This window comes from Pipistrellus kuhlii, unplaced genomic scaffold (genome assembly GCF_014108245.1).
Source record: "Pipistrellus kuhlii isolate mPipKuh1 unplaced genomic scaffold, mPipKuh1.p scaffold_m20_p_108, whole genome shotgun sequence".
Taxonomy (NCBI): domain Eukaryota; kingdom Metazoa; phylum Chordata; class Mammalia; order Chiroptera; family Vespertilionidae; genus Pipistrellus; species Pipistrellus kuhlii.
The window spans coordinates 37,284-58,182 of NW_023425414.1; the positions used below are offsets into that span (position 1 = coordinate 37,284).

The 20,899-nt window shown below is 47.4% G+C and overlaps 3 protein-coding genes across 4 annotated transcripts in view; 2 read left to right on the top strand and 1 right to left on the bottom strand.

The window, feature by feature from the left end:
* Window positions 1–20,899, top strand: part of LOC118714889 (sialic acid-binding Ig-like lectin 14) — a 66,802-nt gene that overhangs the window by 36,651 nt on the left and 9,252 nt on the right. The window lies entirely within an intron of this gene.
* LOC118714888 (sialic acid-binding Ig-like lectin 5) overlaps window positions 1–20,899 on the top strand; it is a 43,764-nt gene that overhangs the window by 1,360 nt on the left and 21,505 nt on the right. Inside the window, exons 5-9 of one of the 2 annotated variants that reach the window (XM_045578874.1) lie at window positions 178–432; window positions 553–837; window positions 1,051–1,150; window positions 2,806–2,887; window positions 3,603–3,938. In XM_045578874.1, coding sequence (XP_045434830.1) covers window positions 178–432; window positions 553–837; window positions 1,051–1,150; window positions 2,806–2,887; window positions 3,603–3,797 — 917 coding nt within the window. In that variant the 3' untranslated portion in view covers window positions 3,798–3,938. Of the gene's footprint in view, window positions 1–177; window positions 433–552; window positions 838–1,050; window positions 1,151–2,805; window positions 2,888–3,602; window positions 3,939–20,899 lie in introns of those variants that run through there. The other variant, XM_045578875.1, reaches the window with a different exon arrangement.
* LOC118714904 (sialic acid-binding Ig-like lectin 14) lies at window positions 9,788–15,950 on the bottom strand. Its single transcript, XM_045578891.1, has 8 exons — window positions 15,828–15,950; window positions 14,075–14,159; window positions 12,781–13,209; window positions 12,287–12,565; window positions 11,996–12,112; window positions 10,343–10,645; window positions 10,128–10,263; window positions 9,788–9,993 (listed from the first exon to the last, which is right to left on the bottom strand). The coding sequence occupies exons 1-8, from the start codon at window positions 15,948–15,950 to the stop codon at window positions 9,957–9,959; spliced, it is 1,509 nt and encodes a 502-aa protein (XP_045434847.1). The 3' UTR covers window positions 9,788–9,956.

The window sequence follows — 20,899 nt, forward strand, 5'->3', positions numbered from 1 at the left end:
CCGGTGCCCTGGTGGGGCAGAGGGGGGAACAGTAGTTTGATGGGATCAGAATGGGAAGGGCAAGGATAAAAGTCTTTACCCCTGTCCCTTACCTCTGGTGGGTGGGTACCTAACCTGTGTTCCACACACCGCTCTCTCACTTTCCCATCCTCCCCCTCCCCATTTCATTCTCAAAAGCCCTCAAGATTCTGCAAACCACTTCCCTTTCCATCCTGGAGGGAGAGGCACTGAGGCTGCTCTGTGCGGCTGACAGCAACCCCCCTGGGAAGCTGAGCTGGTTTCAGGGATTCTCAGGCCCGAATGCCACCCCCATCTCCACCACGGGGATCCTGGAGCTGCCTCGCGTGGGGCCTGCACAGGAAGGGGAGTTCACCTGCCAAGCTCAGCACCCGCTGGGCTCCCAAAGTGTCTCTCTCAACCTCTCTGTGGTCTGTGAGTAGAGAATGGACTGAGACAGGAGTGTGGGCAGGAGGAGGGCGTACCTGGGAGTAGGTCACCTCGGTGCCAGGACATGTTAGAGGCACTGCTGACCTTTCTCCTCTCTCTCCACAGACCCCCCACAGCTGTTGGGACCCTCCTGCTCCTGGGAGGACCAGGGTCTGCACTGCAGCTGCTCTGCCAGGGCCCTGCCCGCCCCCTCCCTGCGCTGGAAGCTGGGGGCGGGGCTGTTGGAGGGGAATCATGGCAATGGCTCCCACGTGGTCACCTCCAGCTCAGCCGGGCCCTGGACCAACAGCTCCCTGAGCCTCCTTGAGGGGCTCAGTGAGGTACTCAGATTCAGCTGCGAGGCCCGGAATGAGCACGGGGCCCAGAGCGCCTCAGTCCTGCTGCTGCCAGGTCAGGGCCCGCTGGGGGAAGAGGCCACGGTGAAGGAAGTGGGTCAGAGAGAAGGTGGAACTTGTGGAGGAGGCTGGGCGGGCACAGGGGTGAATGCTAGGACAGGGCCAGAATCTCTTCCCTCAACAGAACCCTCAGTTGGTTCTGCAAGGATGTGGGAAGAGTAGACACTGAGTCCTATGAATGGGTGTCTTACACCCCTCTCTTCTGCAGGGAAGACGGTGCTCCAGGCGGGAGTAGTTCCTGCGGCTTTTGGAGGTGCTGGTGCCATGGCCCTGCTGTCCCTATGCTTGTGTCTCATCTGCTTTTGCATGTAAGCCTCTGTGGCTGGGAGGTGCAGAGCTGAGTCCATCCAGAGGGGACTTTTTTAGGAGGGTCCAAGGGGGTAGCAGCTTTATTTAGGTAAAATTTTCATATATTTAAAGTGTACAATTCAATGGCTTTTTGTTCATTCACCCAGCCGTGCACCCATCACCACAGTAAATTTTGAAATGTTTCATTCGCTTGAAATTTTAAAAAAAAATAACAACCAAGGAAATGAAACCCATATCCTGTAATTGTTAGTTTGTTTCTATCCTCACCCAGCCCTAGACAGCCACTGACCTGCTTCCTGTCCAGTCTGGACATCATATATATAATGAAAGGCCAGGGACCATAAGTGTAATGGCCGGAATGACTGCTCGACCAGTTCCCATGAGGTGCATTGACCACCTCTCAGTTGCTGCTCCCCCTTTTATCCTCCCCCCAGCCTGTGAACAGCTGTTGGCAGGGTGCTCCCCACAGAGGGCAGGGCAGCAAGCAACAGTGGGCATATGGGCGAGCATTGCAAGTGGTGGTGAGATACCTGCACACATTTCATGCACTGGGCCTCTAGTTTCATATAACTGAAATCATACAACACGTGGTCCTTTGTAACTGACTTTCATTTATCACAATATTTTTTTTTATTATTATAACTATGGGCCCGTGCACTGGGGGGAGGGGGTCCCTCAGCCTGGCCTGTCTCCTCTCACAGTCTGAGAGCCCTCAGGGAAGCAATCTGACTTCCCTCTGCTGGAGGCAACTGGGCTGATCAGGGGAAAGTGCTGCCCACATCACCCCGCTACTGCTGTCACTGCTGGCCACCATGGCTGAGAGGCCTGAGCCCCGGGCCTCTCATCAGCCAGGCCTCATGGCTCTCAGATCCCCAGCCTCACAGCTGATGGAGCTCATGGCTGCCTGAGCACTGGGCCTCACAGCCACCATGCTGCTGTGGCTTTATCCTGAAGGACGTCTGGAAGATGTCTGGTCTAATTATCATATTATACTCTTATTAGTATAGATGATGATTTTGTTAATCCTCATCCATGAATACTTTTCCATTGAGTTTTAGAGAGAGTGGAAAGGGAGTGGGAGAGAGAGAGGGGGACACACACACACACAGAGAGAAACATCGATGTCAGAGACACATTCAATGGTTCCCTCTCTATGAGCCTTGATCAGAGATGAGAATTGAACCTGCAACCCAGGTGCATGTCTTTGACCAATAATTGATCCTGTGAACTTCAGTGTGCAGGCCAATGCTCTAACCACTGAGAAACCGGCCTGGGACATGACAATTTCAAGGTTCATGTGTTGGCACTAAATTGCTTTTTATTTATAAATAATATTCCATGGTATGGACAGGGCAAATTTTATCTGGCCATTCCTTCATTGATGGACATTTTGGTTGCCTGGACTTTTTGGGTACCATGAATTACACTGATGATGGCTCGAGCACAAGTCTGTGCTTGTGAGAGGGGCCTTGGTGCTGAACATTCAGTCTTGGCCAAGCACCTGGATAATTCAGGAGGATGAGGTCCTCACCTGCATGTCAGGAGTGTCTCTGAGTCTGGCCTCAGGTTCTGGAAGCCTCCATTGTCCATCAGGGAATGGGAACAGAAGCCCACGGGTGCCTGAGCCATTCTAGCTACTGACTTCTTCCCTTAGAGTGAAAGCCCGCAGGAAGCAAGCAGCTGGGAGACCAAAGGTCACGGATGATGAAGACCTGGTCATGGGCACAGTCACCTGGGTGAGTGACATGGGTGTGTTCTCATGGTGTGTAGGGGGGCCTGGGCATTCCCATTTCAAGAGTCCACACTGAGCTTCTCTGCAGTTCCCCACACCCTTTCCTCTGTGGTTGGCTGGACAGGCAGCTGCAAGTTGACTTCCCCTTTATTTCCCATAATCCATGGCCCACCTCCTGCCTCAGCCACACTGACCACTGAGCCCACCTCATCTCTCTGATAGGCCCAGGCTGTCAGAACCACCTCCCCAAAACGTGTACTTTCTACCCATTGTGGGCATGTTTCTTCACCTCCCTTTACAACAGATTCTCTATCTGTAAGTGGGAAAATGAGAGTATCATGCTTACTGGGTTTCTGAGGGAATGAAATATGATTAGTAGGCCTTTGATATGGTCTAACCAACATCTGCAATACTCTAAAAAAAAAGAAAAAGAAAAAACAGGCTTAAGTTGGAAGGAGTATGGTCTTCAAGATGCAAGTCCACCATTCTTCTAGGTTGCAGTGCCTGAATAAGTCTCTTTCATTTCACACCCAAAGAATGAATCCCCCCCAAAAAACAAGCAAAAGAAATCTTTTTAATGAATGAGCAAATAGTCGAGTCTATGAGAAGTGTATGTGCCATAAGAAGATGAATGACCAAACTGTTCCACCAGCCCAACTTTTCTTTGGGACCATGTCTGCCTCATTCCTCTCTGATGCCCTTCCCTCCCCTTCACTCAGGGTTCCAAGAAAATTCTGCAGCCAGATGGGCCCCCAGACCAAGCGTCATCTGCAGAGAAGGGCCCTCTGTCAGGGGAGCAACAGGAGCTCCACTATGCCAACCTCACCTTTGAAGGCATGAAGCCACGGGAGCCCCGGGACCAGGAGGCCACCAGCACCCACGAGTACTCAGAGATCAAGCACACAGGCAAATGAGGACTCGCTCCGAGCTCAGTCCTGGCCAGAGGCACCACAGCCTCTTGAGAAGGGGAAAGAAGTCCAGGACTCATGGCTGAAGCATGAGTAGACCTGTGGCCTGATTAACATGAACAGGTGCATGAGCATCGCCAGGCAGAGCAGAAGTAAGACGGGTGATGGGCCGGCTCTCTCCAGCTCACCTGCACCTGTGTTTCAGGTGAGCTGCACCATGACGTTGTCTCTCACCCTCCTGCTCCCTCCAGAATGTCACTTCCTGGATTCTGACATATTGTCTAAGGTGGTCTGGGTTTGCTAATAAATCCCGTCTTCTCATAGTGCTAAGGGTGGTGTCTTCCGGATTGCACCCCGACTGATGAGCAATGACAAACTACATAGACTGCAATGTAGACCCTGGGTAGTCTCCTCCTCCTCCTCCAGGTGTATTTCCTGTGGCCTGTAGCAGGTGGGTCACTACAATCCCATCAAGGACTGAGGGAATTCAAAACCAGGCTTCTGGCCCTATTGCGGCTCATCTATTTTTTAGTCTTAACTGCGCCTCCGCCTTGGCAAGACCTCTTTTTGGGCCCCATGAGATTCTTCCTTTTTTTCCTTCTTCCACCTTTTTATTGATTTCAGAGAGGAAGGGAGAGGGAGAGATAGAAACATCAATGATGAGAGAGAATCATTGGTCCTATGACTTCTTCGTGCCTCCTACCAGGGACTGAGATTGTAACCTGGTATATGCCCTTGATGTGAATCAAACCTAGGACCCTTCAGTCCTCAATCCCATGCTATATCTGCTGAGCCAAACTGGCTATGCCTCCTTGAGATTCTTGAATGTTCTACCTAGCTTCTCTGTGACTGCTCAGAGTCAGCAGTCTATTTGAATAAAAAGTGGCTCCAAATACTTGTCTCATTGCTTTTGACTTCTTGCTTCTTCCATCTTCACTGTGTGAATTTCCTTTTTGTTGACTCCAAACATTAAAAAAAAATTTATCCATCTTTCCAAGATTCCCCTACCCCCCAACTTGGCCTACCTTGCTCTGTTCTTAAGGACAACTATCTCATGCTGTGGTCCACTAAGGCCACAGAATCATTTCCACACTCTGAATATTTACACTATATGTAGAATAAGTTAAAATTTAGAATTTATTTGCGTGACCTACCAGCTCCAAATACAATTTCTCAACACAACTTCTGCTACTTCTTTTTCACTTCAGCTGATGACATGGACTTGGAATTCTTCCAGACACAGAAAAGGCTTACTGATCATGTTTTGCATTGTGCATAGTTCTGTGACAGTACCAGAAACGGTTTAAAAGCACAATAATAAGGAGGAAGTAAGGGAAGAGGAGGAGTCTGACAGATTTTCTGGAGGGGTGAGAGTAGAGTGTAACAGGTTTTCTGGAGGGGATGAGGGGCAAAGATCCAGTGACCTCTAGAAATGCATGTGTCTGTGTAGCTGTCTCCTCTTCCCTAGGATGAGGGTGATTCCAGGGGGAAACTCAGGAGGAGTTTGGCTGCACCTCTGGCCCAAGGGACAGAATGTCACCAGCCTCATTCCTCAGCCTTACCTCCACAGGAGACAGAGCAAAGCTTGACCTCCAGGGTGCAATCCATCCAGCTGGGGAGCTCTTGTTCAGAGGGTTGGCGCTGTCCGTGGTTCTGGAGCACACCTGGGTTCAGCTCTGCCAAGGATCCCAACTTACAAGGCCATCAGGGCACCTAAGTCCAAGGGGCTTTGGAAAGGCTGTGTTCTTCTTGGGAAGGAAAAGTCAGGAGAAGGGGTGGGAGTGGGCTGGGTTCATCTCTGTGCTTTTCCTCTCATCCCTCTGCTTGCCTTCTTCTTTTGAACTTGTACCAGCAAAATGCTAAGATTCCACTTAGCATTTGCCACCAAAATGTCCCCAAAAGAAGTTCCCCCAATGAACTGATCTATGTCTTAGGGGATCTACCAAGTTTGGCAGGCCACCACTAGGAATTGAAATCTCAGAGTGACGTAAAGAGAAGGATAGTGTTGGGGGAAGGTTAGAGCAATAAAGGAGAAGCAGGGGTCTGGGGAGGAAACTGGGCATGAAGAGGAAGAATGGGCCCTAGCTGGTTTGGCTCAGAGCATCAGCCTGCAGAATGAAGGGTCCCAGGCTTGATTCCAGTCAAGGGCATGTGCCCAGGATGCAGGCTCAATCCCCAGTAGGAGGTGTGCAGGAGACAGCCAATCGATCATTTTCTCTCATCATTGATGTTTCTATCTCTCTCTCCCTCTCCCTTCCTCTCTGAAATCAATATATATATATTTTAAAAAAGAGGAAGAATGGGTAGACACCAGTAATAACAAGAAGAAATATTGATCATATGCATTTATTGCCCAGAGGCTGGAAAGACTGTTAGATGTTTGTATGCTTTCTCACTAGCACCAGCAATATAGGAAATTACCTTCCATAATAAACCCTTTTTTGCGGGAAGTCAAAGCTTTTGAAATATTCATAAATACATTTGAACATTTGCCTCGGCTTTGCACTGTACTAGGTGCAGGAGATTAAAAATGAAGTAAGCTGCCCTGGTCACCCTTGGTTGTTTGGAACATCATCCCCTGTACCAAAAGATTGTGGGTTCGATGCCCAATTACTGAACATACTTAAGTTTCAGGTTTGATCCCAATTTGGACCATGTATGGGAGTATGGGAGGTAACCAATTGATGTTTCTCTATCAGATCTCTCTCTCTCTCTCTCTCTCTCTCTCTCTCTCTCTCTCTGTCTCTCTCTCTTTCTCTCTCTCTTTCTTTCCTCCTCCTCCTTCTCCTCCTCCTCCTCCTCTTCCTTCTCCTTCCCCCCTCCCTCCAAGCCACAGGTATAGTCAGAAAAGCAGAAGAGGAAATTTCCTCATAACCTGTGCCAGGCATGATGGGCCTCAGGGACAGACAAGGGACCAGGATGACTCACCTCAGAGCACAAGGCCCATCCTAAAGCAACCCACAGGAAAGAACTGGGGAAAGGAAGCAACCATTTGCACATTCAAGAAGGGCCACAGAATTCATCCCAGAGAGAGGACTGTGTGTGTGTGTGTGTGTGTGTGTGTGTGTGTGTGTGTGTGCCCGCCTGTGTATATTCCAAATAAGCTAATGACCAAACTTTTGTGGGGGTGAAACTCACATGACATAAAGTTTCAAATGTGAATTTTGGGTGTGTGACCATTGGAGCTGTGTATCACTACACTTCCCTCATCATTTTTTCTAACCCAGGCTTACTATGCTCCTTCACCCTTCCTTCCTTGTCTGTGTAGGAATATGATTTGGGGCTTTGAATATTAATGCACTGATGTACCAAGCAAGACTCCTACAGGCCTAGGGAGTTCTCTTATAGTCCTTTAGGATCATTGATATTGAGTCTTTTTTAATGACTTTGTTGGCCATTTGACATCATCTTTGGAGAAATGTCTATTCAAGGTTTAGCTCATTCTTCCATTGTGCTATTTGGGTTGCTTATGTTGTCTTGTATGAGTTTGTAATGTCTTTCTATTTTTTCCTTATTTTTTCTTGTTATCCTCACCTAATGATATTTTTCCATTGAATTTAGAGGGAGTGGAAGAGAGGGAGGTTTGGGGGAGAGAAAGACTTCCAGCCTCCACGTCTTAGACCAATAAATTCCGGCTATTTATAAACCACCAGCCTATAGTCTTTTGTTAAAATATTTAGATCAGTCTAAGACATCTGACCTTTTATTTCAAATATATTTTTATTGATTTCAGAGAGGAAGGGAGAATGAGAGAGAGATGCAAACATCAATGATGAGAGAGAATCACTGATACAATACCTCAGGCATGCCCCACATTACGAATGGATCTCACAACCAGAAAGGAACCCTGATCCCACAACCAGGTTCATAGGTCGACACTCAAAAACTGAACCATGCCAGCTGGCCATAACCTTTTCTAGTGTTTTTATTCATCAATGGATATTTGGGTTGCTGACAGAGTTTGTAATATATGCTGGATATTAACTCATTAACAGATACAATCTTCTCTCCCATTCTGCAGGTGGCCTCTGGAGTCTGGTGATAGTGTCCCTTTGTGTTAAGGTTTAGAAGTTGGGCGCAGTCCCACTTGCCTATGTTTGCTTTCCTGTTCTGTGCTTTTCATGTAAATATCCAGGAAATCATTGCAAAATCCAATGTCCTGTGATTTTCCCCTATGTTATCATCTAAGATTTCTTAATGTAATATCCTCTATGCTATGGGTATTATATTTAGGTCGGTAATACATGTTGAGTCCATCTTTGCATAGAGGAAAGTGATTTTGTGATAGAAACCTAGAACTGCATGAGAGAAACATAACTGTGAGGATTGTTTTTTAAAGTAGTCATTGTTTTCCTGGAGTATGTTCTCACAGTAGAATCTGAAAAAGCTGAACTCACAGAAATAGAGTAGAATGGTGATGCAAGGGCTGGGGGTGTGGAAATGGGGAGATGTTGGTTAAGGGTAACTTTCAGTTACAAGATAAGTAATTCCTGAGGATGACTGGATAGCATGATGACTACAATTAACAGTATTGTATTATATATCTGAAAGTTGTTATGGTTCTATATCCTACATCATCAGTATTATAACCATAACAATGATTATTATGAGAGGATGGAAATGTTAATGAATTTTTTTGAGGTAATCTCTTCACTATGTAGGTGTATCAAATATGCACATTGCATACTTTACTCTTGTATATATTCTGTTTAAAAATATCTCAATAAATCAGGAAATAAAATAATTGTCTACATCCAAATAATTATTAATGTTCTCTAAAGTTTATTAAACTTATGAATGTAAGACCTATGAACATAATAATACAAAATGGAGAGACAAATTGTCTTAAATATTGCACTTTTTATTATTCATGAATACATATAGCCTTGTGAGGGTGGCTCAGAAGTTGAGTGTCATGTCAACCTAGAAACCAGAAGGTCATTGTTTGATTCCAGGTCAGGTCACATGCTTGGGTGACAGCTTCATCCCTAGTAGTAGGCAGGAGGAAACAGGCAATCCATGACTCTCTCTCATCATTAATATTCCTATCTCTCCCTATCCTTCCAACTACCTCTCACAAATTAATAAAAATATATTTAGAAAATAAGAAAAGATATAAATGCCAATTGACAAATAATGACAAGGAATACCCAAAATCCTTTAATTGAAACACCTTCAACAACCACAACCACCAAGAGAAGAGATCCAGATGTAATTGGACTTCATAAACTCACACCGACACTACAGAGCAGAATCAATGGTCATGTGATATCACAGAAAAGTTTTCATTTATGATTAAATGCTGGGATGTGTCATAATAATTCTGAGGTAGATGTCTATGAGTAGTGAAAGGAGAGGTACTCCTGACTCTACTGTGTATCAACACCTACCAATGGAAGAACAGAAACTCAGTTGGTAACCAGGTAAGTCTTGGGCAAGGGGAGGAAAAGTCTTTTTCTGGACCTGAGAATGGACAGAGAGGAGCAGTAGATTGGGGGATGAGTGGGCAGAACCAACAGAGAGAAAGAAATAGGGGGGAAGGGAACAATTCAAATGGGGGAAGCAGAGGCAGAAAGAAGTGTGTATTACTTGTTTATTTCTGTATTTTATGATGTCTTGAGCTAGTCAACAGCTTAGAAACCAAGGAGACACGGCCTCCCAGGGCCAGCACATTCTCAGAGACAGCAAAGATGCAAACAAACCCACCCTGAGCCCATATCCCCAGATTTCCCAACCTGCCCCAAATCACTCACAACCTGGGACCAGATAAATAGAGACCATACTCACAGGCCCAACTCCCCCAGATTGATACACACCAGATGACCCTAAACTGCTCACTATGCCTGCCTTGTGTTTCCCATGGAAACCCCAATAAAGGTTTTGCTAGGCTGCCTTGCACCTACATCTGCTTCCTGAGGAAATCTGGGATGTCCCAGGCATTGCAGGCCTCTCCTCTCAGGAGATAAAATGAATAAAGGACTTCTCTCCATGGCATTTACTCTTATTTTCCTCACTCAGTCACTTCCACAAGCTGAAACCCCAAGGGTCCATGTGAGACAGTTGATTGAAGAGTTTCCAAGGAGAAGGTGACATTGACATTCCAGGACGGTCCCTCTAGCCAGATGCCCACACCTCAGTCCCATCTTGAGATGAAGGGAGGATCCATCAGGAGCTCTGCATCACGTTCTGGGGGGCTCCACACCTGTGGGGCCAACACCGGTCTCAGCTCAGAGGCTTGGCCACTTTGCTCTAACTTCAGGCAGAGCCAGAGAGCACGGCCCCACCTGGACCTCAGGGCCAATCCCTGAGCTTCCCCAGGAGAGAAAGGTTGCTCACCTGGTGTAGTAGAGCCAGGTGAGCACGTAGGTGAGGAGGAAGCCAGCCCCCATGAGGGACCCTCTGATCAGGGTGATCACCCAGGGCCAGGAGCCCTGCTGCTCCTCTGCCACACATCTGCAAGAGTGCATGCTGCCTGGGGATGAAGGGAGAAGGGTGATGTGCTGTCCGGGTGTCAGTCCACCCACAGCCCCCACACCTGTCCTGCAACTCACTCTGCACATAGAGGCTGAAGGAGACATACTGGGAGCCCAGCGGGTGCTGAGCCCGGCAGGTGAACTCCCCTCCATCTCCAGCCCCCACATGGGGCAGCTCCAGGACTCCGGGAGCCGAGAGCTGGGGCAGGCTCAGGGGTCTCCCCTCCTGGGACCAGCTCAGCATGGCAGGAGGGTTGCTGTCAGCCTCGCAGACCAGGAGCAGGGACTGGCCCTCCAGGACAGACAGGGACGTGTGGTTGCTCACAGTCTTCAGGGCTGGGGAGAGGAACACAGAAGGTGGCTCAAGAGACAGTGACCCTGCTGCTCAGGCCCAGCTCCCAGGACAAAGGGGACTGAGCTGAGGGTGGACAGGAGAGAAGTGGGCAGCCCCTCAGGTGGAGATGCTTCAAGAATGGAGGCAGCCTGGCAGGTGAGAGGAGATGTACAGACACCTGCAAAGTCTCAGAAGGCCCAGAAGCACCAGGCACTTGATGATGGTGGCGAAGAGGCAGAGTCAGAGAGTCTGGTGCCTCGAGGGCCATGCTGAGGGCAGTGGGCTGTGCCCTGGGCTCCCTAGAGAGCAGCAGGGAGCTGTGCAGAGGGAGGCAGAGGGTCGGTGCCCAGACTGGAAAGATCCTGGTGGGCGCCGGGGGTCGAGACCAGAGCAATGATACCAGAGGTGGGGAATCTGAGGAGCAGGCTGAGGCCATGGGGCCCCGGGTCCAGGAAAAGGCTGGAAGGGGTCTGGGGCCCAGGGAAGGCAGAAGAGGGAAGTGATGTGAGAAGTGAGGTTTCCTACAGTTGCTGATGGGGTGCGGCTGGTGAGAGAGGGAGTCATCTAGAGTGAGTCCTGGCCAGTGTCACTCAGTGGTTAGAGAGTTGAGCTGAACACCAAAGTGTTGCAGGTTCAATTCCCAGGAGGGTATGTGCAGGAGGCAACCAAATGATGTGTGTCTGTCAGATCAATGTCTCTCTCTCTCTCTCTCTCTCTCTCTCTCTCTCTCTCTCTCTCTCTCTCTCTCTCTCCTCCTTCTTCTCCCTCCCTCCCTCCAATTATCTCTGAAAATGAATGGAAATATATTCTCTGGTGAAAATTTAAATAAAGAGAGAGAGAGAAAGATTTGAGGCTGGACTAAAGCTGTGGGCAGCATCAGGGATGGTCAGGATGGGACAAGACCCTGGGTGGAGACCTGGGACGCACTGAGCATGCCCAGGAAAGTGGGGAATGGGAACATGGCAGGCTCATGGAGACAATGACGGGATCAGAGATGAAGGAGGACAGGGATCTGAGCAGGGAGGGCAGATGGGAATTCTAGAAAGAGGAATAGGACAAAGCAGAGCCTGGGGTTGTCACTGTGTAGGGACAGGTAGTGAGCAGTGGCCAGGGGTTGGGGGCCGGGACTGGGAGTGCCCCCAGATGGGAGAGATTGTGCAGGTGGGCTGCACAGCCTGCAGGTGAGGTAACTATGCTGAGTGACCCCCTTAAACACGGGGGAGGCCATAAATGGCATGTGGCTTGTGCTTCGCCTCGAGAGAAAGTAAACTCAGACGTGGAAAAGGGAACAGGGAGCAGCCAAAGTCTATGGTGGCACCCTGGGTGTGAGAAGCTGGTGAGGGTACAGGGGACAGACCCACCTTAGGGGGCTGCAGGGCGAGGGAGGAGGGTGTCACCTCCAGGCCCTGAGCCTGAGCTGGCAGAGGCCCCGCCCCCTTCATCCCCAGAGAGGAGGGAATGGCTCCTACCTGTGCTGATTCCCTGGGAAAGCCTGATCATCAACACAGGAGCATCTGGGGAGGGAAAATGTGCTGACAGGAGGGGGCATTTGCCCTTTGCTCCCGGGGCCCCAATGTGGGAGGGGGAGGGTTTTACTTCAGCAAAATCCTCTGAGAAAGGGAACCCAGGACTGAACCTCCCTCTGGCCCCCCTGCCCCTTGGGACCCAGACACCCCTCCAAAGCTCACAGGAGACATTGAGCCAGATGGTTGTCTGTGTGGCCACCAAAGATCCTTGGACTTGGACCTGACAGGTGAGGTTGGTGCCATGGTCCCGGGGCCTCGGGGTGAAGGTGAGCACTGAGGAGCTGAGGTTCTGAGAGGCCAACGAGTCCACAGCGGCTCCCGCCCAGGATAAGGTGAGAGGTCGTCCCCCTTTACAGGTCCCTGGCAGGCTGCAGGTGAGCTGTGTGGGGCGGCCGGATTCCAGAGGCTCCGGAATACAGATGTGGGGTTCCTCTGTCAGGGCTGTGGGGGAGATAGGCAGGTGCCTGGGCTCCAAGGGGTGGGGACTCAGAGTGGGGCCTTGAGAGAGGCCCCACCTCGAGCCAGAGCTCACCCCAGACCCCATATCTCTTCCCATCACCCTGGGCCCAAGGCCTGGAGAGGCGTGTCCAGTGTCCTGTTCCTGCCCTAAGACCGAGTCCCATGACCCTGGGTCCTCTCTGGGGCCAAAGCCTTACCTGTCACCTGCAAATCCAGCTTCCTATCTTGGTAACTATAACCTTGGAACACATATGGAGAATATATTATTTCCACTCGGAAGACGTAGTGTCCTGTGTCACTCCTCCTGGCGTCTCTGATTTGCAGGGAACAGTTGTTGGTCGTGGTGTCCGTGAGGAGGAAGCGACCTTTTGTTTCTTCCTCCGGTGGTTTATTCGGGTCGTTTGAGGCCACAAGTTCAGCATAGTTTTCATTGTGCCTGTGCCGGTACCAGTAGGTGTAGAGTTTGCTAGAGGAAGACCATGAACTCCAGGGGAAGGAGAAGGAGCAAGGCACGTGGACACACAGACCCTCCTGCACCGTCACAGAATTCTGCACTCGGAGCTCATAGCCTGGCCGCTCCTGCACAGACCCTGATGAAGGGGGACACAGAGGATCACATGCAGCCCCTGCCCCTCTCCCACCAGCCCAGTCCCCCTCCCTGAGCCCACTCACCCCCCCCACAGCAGGGACAGCAGCAGCAGGGGCACCATGTCTGCCTCTGGCCAGGCAGAGCGGGTCCAAGTCCCTGTGTCAGGGAGGGAAGTGCCCAGCTCTGGGGTGGAGCTCAGGACATCCCAACAGGAAGTCCTGGGAGAGAGACTGTGGCTAGGCTGGAAGGGGAACTTGGCCTCCACAGGACTTGGGGGGTGAGGTGGCTGAGAAATCATCCTATCTGCCCCCCACACACCATCTGACCTGCAGGTAAGTGCATTGAGGTCCCAGGAGGTGGAGTGGCTTGTCCAATGTGAATTTGGAAGTGAACCCCTTACAGAGGAGGTTGAAGAAGAGAAGGTGGTCACCTAGGAGCCAAGTCACTCAGAGCTGGTCCTGGTGACTCAGGGGAACCCACCCTACAGATGAAACTGTTGAACATTCTGGAATAATTTTTAATATTTTTTAGACCAAATGCTGGCAAAGAGAGAGGAATTTAGACCCAAGTGCAGGGGAGGGTAGAACCCAGGGGCAAAGCTGAGTGTTAACAGTCTTTGCTCTGAGGGTTCTTGGGGACATGGGATGCACATGTGTTGGCTTTGAGGGTCTGAGGATCTGAGAGACAGGGAGGGCACTGAGGACCCATCAGGAAAGCACCCCCCCCCCCCATTTGATGGGACCTCAGCACAGCAGCAACGTTGCTCCTGAAAGTTCATGAAAATCCCCATTCCTGGCCCCTCATCACTGGGTGCCTGTTCAGAACCCCACCCTGGCTCATATAAGTGCTTTCTTTCTGCTCCATTTGTGCTCCAACCCAGGCATAACAAACCCTGACATCACATTCCCGCTGCTGGAGCACATAGAGGGGCTTCTGTGTGCCTCCCTGGCCCATGACTGATGGAATCTCAAGAGAGGAACCAATGAGCTTAGAGGGGGGGAAGGGAGAGGAGTGATATCAGGGCCTTCAGGATAACACTCACTGTCAGCTAGGGATGCAGGAGGCTCCCCTGGCGGATAGAGGGTGTGCTCTGCAAGCACCACATCTCACACAGCAGCACCAGGTTCGAGTCCAGCCAGGCAAGCACAATCAGTAAAAGCTATGAAAATTTGAAAGACAATAGCTGACTTTCTTCATCAAGGAGTGTGTCTTTATAGGAAAATCCACAAATACATTCAGATACATGCAGGGGCTTCAGAAGAGAGTCAGCAAGGTTTCCAGGACAAAATCAAAATCGAAAACTCAAATGCACCTGTACAGCACAGTGAATAAGGAAAGACAGGATGGTTAGAAAGATGCCATGGACACATAAAAACTTATGTTCCTGGAATATTCAGAGATGCTCATCACAAAGATATACTGTGCACTTCCTCAGTGGAGGAAAGATAAATCTGTTTGGGAGGACATTACAGGTGGAAATAGATAGCCCTGGCCAATGGTTCCATTGATGGAAGCATCATCCCTACAGCAAATTGGTTGCAGGTTCAATTCCAGGTCAGGGCACATTCCTCCGTTTCCATACCAGCTCAGGATAAGTATTGAGGCCACGAATTTATGTTTGTCCCTCATCTCTCTCTCCCTCTCTCTCTCTCTCTCTCTCTCTCTCTCTCTCTCTCTCTCTCTCTCTCTCTCTCCTCTCTCCTTCCTCTCTGAAAAGCAAAGTAAAATCTAAAGAAAAAAAATAACAAGAACAAAATAGGACCCGATGAATGGATAAATGGAACAAAATGACAGAGCTTGGAGGTTAGGAGTGTAAAGGATGTGAAAAATTCAACCAAGGAATATATATGTATATATATATATGCCTAGTCCGTGGACACAGACAAGAATGTGGTGAATACCTACGGAGATGTGTGAAGGGTGGAGGGAGGCAAAGGGGGGTAAATATAGAAGAGTCAACAATAAAAAATAAAAAATAAATAAAAAAGCATATCCTCAGGTGAGGATTTTTTAAAAAGTAAACAAAGCAGCCCTAGTCAGTTTGGCTTAGTGGATAGAGTGGCGGTCTGTGGACTGAAGGGTTCTGGGTTTGATTCCAGTCAAGGGCACATGCCTGGATTGTGGTCTTGATCCCCAATGGGAGGCTTGTGGGAGGCAGCCAATCAACTATTCTCTCTCATCATTGGTGTTTCTATCTCTTTCTATCTCTCTGTCCCTCTCTCTTTCTCTTTCTCTCTGAAATCAATAAAAATATATTAAAAATTAAATTAAAAAAAATAAGTGAATGGAATAGATTTGACCTGACACTGCCTTCAAGCAAACCAGAACATGCATTTAACATTCTGTAATATTACAAATGATTACACCATATTGAGGGCTTACTAATCACCCAGTGGGTGAAGGAGCTGAAGGTGGTTGGCTGGTCAGCCCCGCCCCCTGCTCAAACTCCTGGTAGAGGGGGAAATTTGCATATTAGCCTTTTATTCTACAGGATGATTTTTTCCCTATACAAACACATGATATAATTTAATGTATAAATTAGAGAAGAGCAATGATAATGAATGATGTAATAGAAGAATTATAACATATATACTGTTCTGAAGGTTATGTAAATGTGGTCTCTCCTCTCAAAATACCTCCTGGGACTGTACTCACCTCCTTCCTGCGCTGGTGTGAGATGACACAGAGTGCCTCCAGGATGGGCTGAAGGCGGTGAATGACGTAGGCTTTGTGATGTAGCCTTTGGTTACTCTCGGGTGACTTTAACACAAGCACCATGGCACCAGGACAGTTGATCTGATAACCGAGATGGCTACTAAGTGACTAACAAGTGGGTAGTGTACACAGCGTGGAGACACTAGACAAAGGAGCCATGTTTCACCTCTCAGTAGAACTGATTAGCACAGCCTAAGATTAACTATAATATTCAGGACTTTGAGAAATTGAAAACTTATTGTTTGTTTCTGAAATGTTTCATTTTTAGACCTGACTATGGGAACAGAAACTGTGGAAATTACAACTGCAGAAAAGGGCTGGGGGAGTCACTGTGAAAAAGCTGTTGGGTTTTTTTTTTTCCTTCAAAGTTCCCTTGTGGTTGTTGATGACGCGTGTCCCATAATCACAGCACAGACCACAAGGGCTGGTCCAGCCACAGCACTGGCCCTGGTGGCCACAAGCAGTAAGCACCCAGGTTCCTGCCCCAGTGATACAAAACAAACACCAAACCCAGATAAGTTATCTCCTCCGTGTTAGAAAGTGGCCCCAAAGAAACAAGTGGACATTTACACTGTGGCACTAGATGGGCATTGGGCCCCCCACATCCACTACACAAACCCCATTCTCAGTGTGGTAGAAGTTGAGTTGTGACTCTTCTTTTGGTAGTAACAGGTGACATCCTTCTATTCTAGACTTTTGCTGGAAATAGCAAAATCCTTGGGAGAGATTGTAAATATAAAAAAATACAACCTGGCCCTAACTGGTTTGGCTTAGTGGTCTGAGAGTTGCCTGGGGACTGAAGGGTTCCAGGTCCAATTCCAGTCAAGGACATGTACCTTGGTTGCAGGCACATTCCCAGTAGGGGGTGTGCAGGAAGCAGCTGATCAATGTTTCTCTTTCATGGATGTTTCTAACTCTCTATCCCTCTTCTGTCCTCTCTGTAAAAAAAATGAATAAAATATATCTTTAAAAACAAAATCCCTTATTATAAATGCACAAAATAAAAGTAAATAAAATTAAATGGAACCTTATTAGGTTAGAATTTAGAAAAAGCTTGAATCCTGAAATTAGGCATAATATCTAAACCAGGAGAAAGAAAAAAAGAAAGAAAGAAAGAAAGAAAGAAAGAAAGAAAGAAAGAAAGAAAGAAAGAAAACATCAAAATTCCCACTTGTATTTGCCCAGACTTATCATAAAAGCTTTGGTTCTCTGGCCTCTTTGACCTGGAAATGAAAGCCAAAGCTGGCTTTGCCCAAGGTGGGGAGGGAGTTTCACAATGAAGTTGTATGAGGATCAGAGTGAGTCAAAGAAAACCAAAGACAAGGAGGAAATCTGAACAGCAACCCGAGAGAAAAAAGACAGATTACATTAAAAAGAAGAGCAGTGTAATTTAATATTAGTAGTGACGATGGAAAGCAGAAGAAAGCAAATACTATCTTGAAATATCACTTTATAATGTATGTTCAGTAGAGATAATTAAACAAATAAGAAAGTAATAGTGATATTGTATTTTGGAACAAGTAACTGGGGCAGTCTAGTGCTAGCCAGAGGGAAAGAGGAATGGGGGCCAGGTATTGGTGAGCAAAAAAGGGGTAAATGGCGATTGAAAGAGACTTTGCTTGTGGTGAAGGTCACACAATGCAGTGTGCAGATGATGTTTTGTGGAGCTGCACACTTGAAACCTGTATGGCTTTACGAACCAATGTCACCCCAATAAATTCAATAGAAATGTGTTAAATAACAAAAATGCAATTTAATAAATTTGAAGATTGGCTTTTCAAAAAGGAAAAAAACACACACCACACCCACATTTAGTCTAGAAAATCAAAGTTTTATTTTTTTAAAATTTTTTAAAAATATTTTTTAATTGATTTTGTACAGAGAGGAAGGGAGAGAGATAGAGAGTTAGAAACATCGATGAGAGAGAGTCATCGATCAGCTGCCTCTTGCACACCTCCTACTGGGGATATGCCCGCAACCAAGGTTCATGCCCTTGACCAGAATCGAACCCGAGACCTTTCAGTCCCCAAGCCGACGCTCTATCCATTGAGCCAAACTGGTTTGGGCTAGAAAAACAAAGTTTTAAAATACCTGACCATAATAATAGCTTAGCCCAAAGTGGTTGTATGGGGGAAATGGATTTTACATTTCCTAATATTTACATATTAACTATGAGCTGTTCTGGAAAATTAATAAACACTAAGGGAAGGAGATCTTAGAAACTACTGACTTCTAGCCTGTTGGTCTGAATCACAGGTGATAACCTGGAGTTGAGATTAGCACCTGACTTGGGATTAAGGAGGAGAGCAGGTTAAGAATTTATCCTTAAACGTGTGGCATCCGATGCTACATTCAGGTAGGTAGTGTCCAAATTGAGTAGTTGAATTGCTTGGTGGTATGGGAGAAATTCCTCATGCCACCCACAATGGAATTGGTCTCAGAACATCAAAATAGTATTTTACATTTATTTTCTTGTGGGAAGTCTTCAAAGTCCAGTGTGTGCTTTACCATTATGACTCATCATCCAGCCCCTTACAGCTCACATCCTAAGCCACTCTTGAAGTGGTCACCTGCCCCAAATGGCCATTGGCTTCCAGGTAGTGTGGCTTTGATCTAGGATGAAGTGTAGGAGAGGAATTGCTGGGTATGGTGTGACTGTCCTCAGTTTAGTAGAAGATGCTAGTTTTCTCTGAAGCACTTTTTACAATTCAACAACCATTGGCCCAACACTGTCACCTACACTGTATGCTTTCAGACACTATAATGTTCGTCTACTTGGAGCTAGTATAATACCATTTTATTGTGGCTTTAATGAGTGCTTTCCTATTGTTAATGATATGAATCTGCTTTTCATTTGTTTACCATCTGGTTTGTTCTCTATCTTTTATGAGGTGCATCTGAAGAGAGCCCGTTTTTCTGTATTTTATTTTCTTATGTATTTGTAGAAATTCTTGTATTCTGGAAACCGACACTTGGATGCTTGCATGTGTTGTAAAATTCTTCTCTCACCTGTTGGGTGATGATTTAACACTACCTATGTGTCTTTTATGAAGAGTCCTGAATTGTAACATAGTACAAATTGCCTATGTTACTCTCTTTAAAAATGTATTTTATTGATTGAAGGGAGAGAGAGAGTTAGAAACATCAATGAAAGAGAAACATCAATCAGCTGTTTCCTGCACACCCCCTACTGGTGATGTACCCCCAACTAAGGTACATGCCCTTGACCGGATTCAAACCTGGGACCCATGAGTCCACAGGCCAACACTCTATCCACTGAGCCAAACCAGCTAGGGCTATTTTTCTCTTTATAAATAGTGCTATTTATGTCTTGTTCAGGAATCCCCTCCTACCTTAAATTCTTGGAGATATTGCAAGATATTACTTTCTAAGAGCTCTACTGTCTTGTCTATGGTAAAACAATAGATCTCCATCTGCCCTGGGTTTCAGTGCATAATAGGAGCTAGGGGTGCAATCTCATTCCACTGCATTCGGGTTCCTCACTGCCCACACATATTATTGAAAAGCTTATCTTCTCATCACTTCTGTGCATCAGCCCCTCTATCATGCATGGCGTTTCCTGTGGTTTAGGTGTATGGTATTTCTAGGTACTCTGTTCTGTTTCCACAGTGTAGTGGTCTAACCCTGTGTCAGCACAGTGATGTCTTGTTTTCTATAACATTTTAATATATCTTCACATCTTATAGAGCCAGTCCTCATACATTGATTGTTTTTCATGATTGCCTTGACTGAATTTGGAAAAATTTACTTCAATATACTAAATTTACAATAGTGGCACCAAGTTCTACAAAAGTCACCTGGGAGGTTGGTGACATGTTCTTTTAACTGCAGATTAATTTGGGTAGGCTAGACTTTTTATACAATACTAGAGGGCCAGTGCATGAAATTCTTGCATGGGTGGGTTCCAGCTGGCCTGCCCTGATGGGGGCTGACCAGGGCCAGGCTGGCAGAGAGAGGGGACATGGGATGTTGGCCACCAGCCCTCTCCCAATTGGTGGGAGGGCTGATTGGGGGCAGGATTGGACAGGAGGACAGGCTCTGGGGGTTGGGGGGGGCAGTTGGCTACTGCAGTGTGCCTCATAGTAAGTAATCATTCTGGTTGTTCTGGTCGCTTCACTGTTTTGGTTGCTTGGCTTTTATATATATATATATAGTTGCCATATCCATTAACATGAATGTTGTCTATTTATTTGCATCTTAATGTCCTCCTAAACAGATTTATAATTTCCTCCATTGAGAAAGGCCATAATATATTTTTATGTACATCTCTAAATACATATATATTTTAAGTATATATAATTTTGATGCTATTGTCAATGGCATCCTATATAATAAAAGCCCAGGGTCCGAATGGTGGAATGACCATAACTACTGGCTGACCAGTTGCTGTGAGGAGCACTGACCACGAGGGGGCAGATACTTAATGCAGGAGCTACTCCCTGGTGGTCAGTATGCTACCATAGTGGGAGCCCCGCTTGGCTGTCCCTGATGAGTGGCTGCTCCTGCTGTAAACCCTGGGATAAGAGGCAGGAATCTGGGCTACAATTGTCACCTCCTTGCCCCAGGCTCCTCACCCTCACTCCCTATTGTCTCCTCTGGATGCCTGAAGGTTTTGCAGAGCTGATTCCAGAGGCTGGGAGGTAGGTGGCCACCCCCGGACTGAGGCCTATTCCACTGTCTCTCAGTGCTATTGTCCAGGGTCCCCACCTGGTCCCCTGGAGAGGGGAGTGCTCTGGCTCCACAGAGGATGCCGGACCAGGGAGCATCTGCTCAGAGGGCAGGTCCACAGCCACTCAAAGGGCGGGTCCACAGCCGCTTGGCTGACTGGGATGAGTGGCACTCCCATAGTGGGCCATCCGCACAGGCCATGCCCCCCCACCATTGCACATGCACTTGGACTCTAGTCTTTTCAAACATTCTAATTTGGATTTATTTCTGTGATATAGGAAAGCACTTTATTTTTGTAATGTGATTTTTTATTTAAATGAATG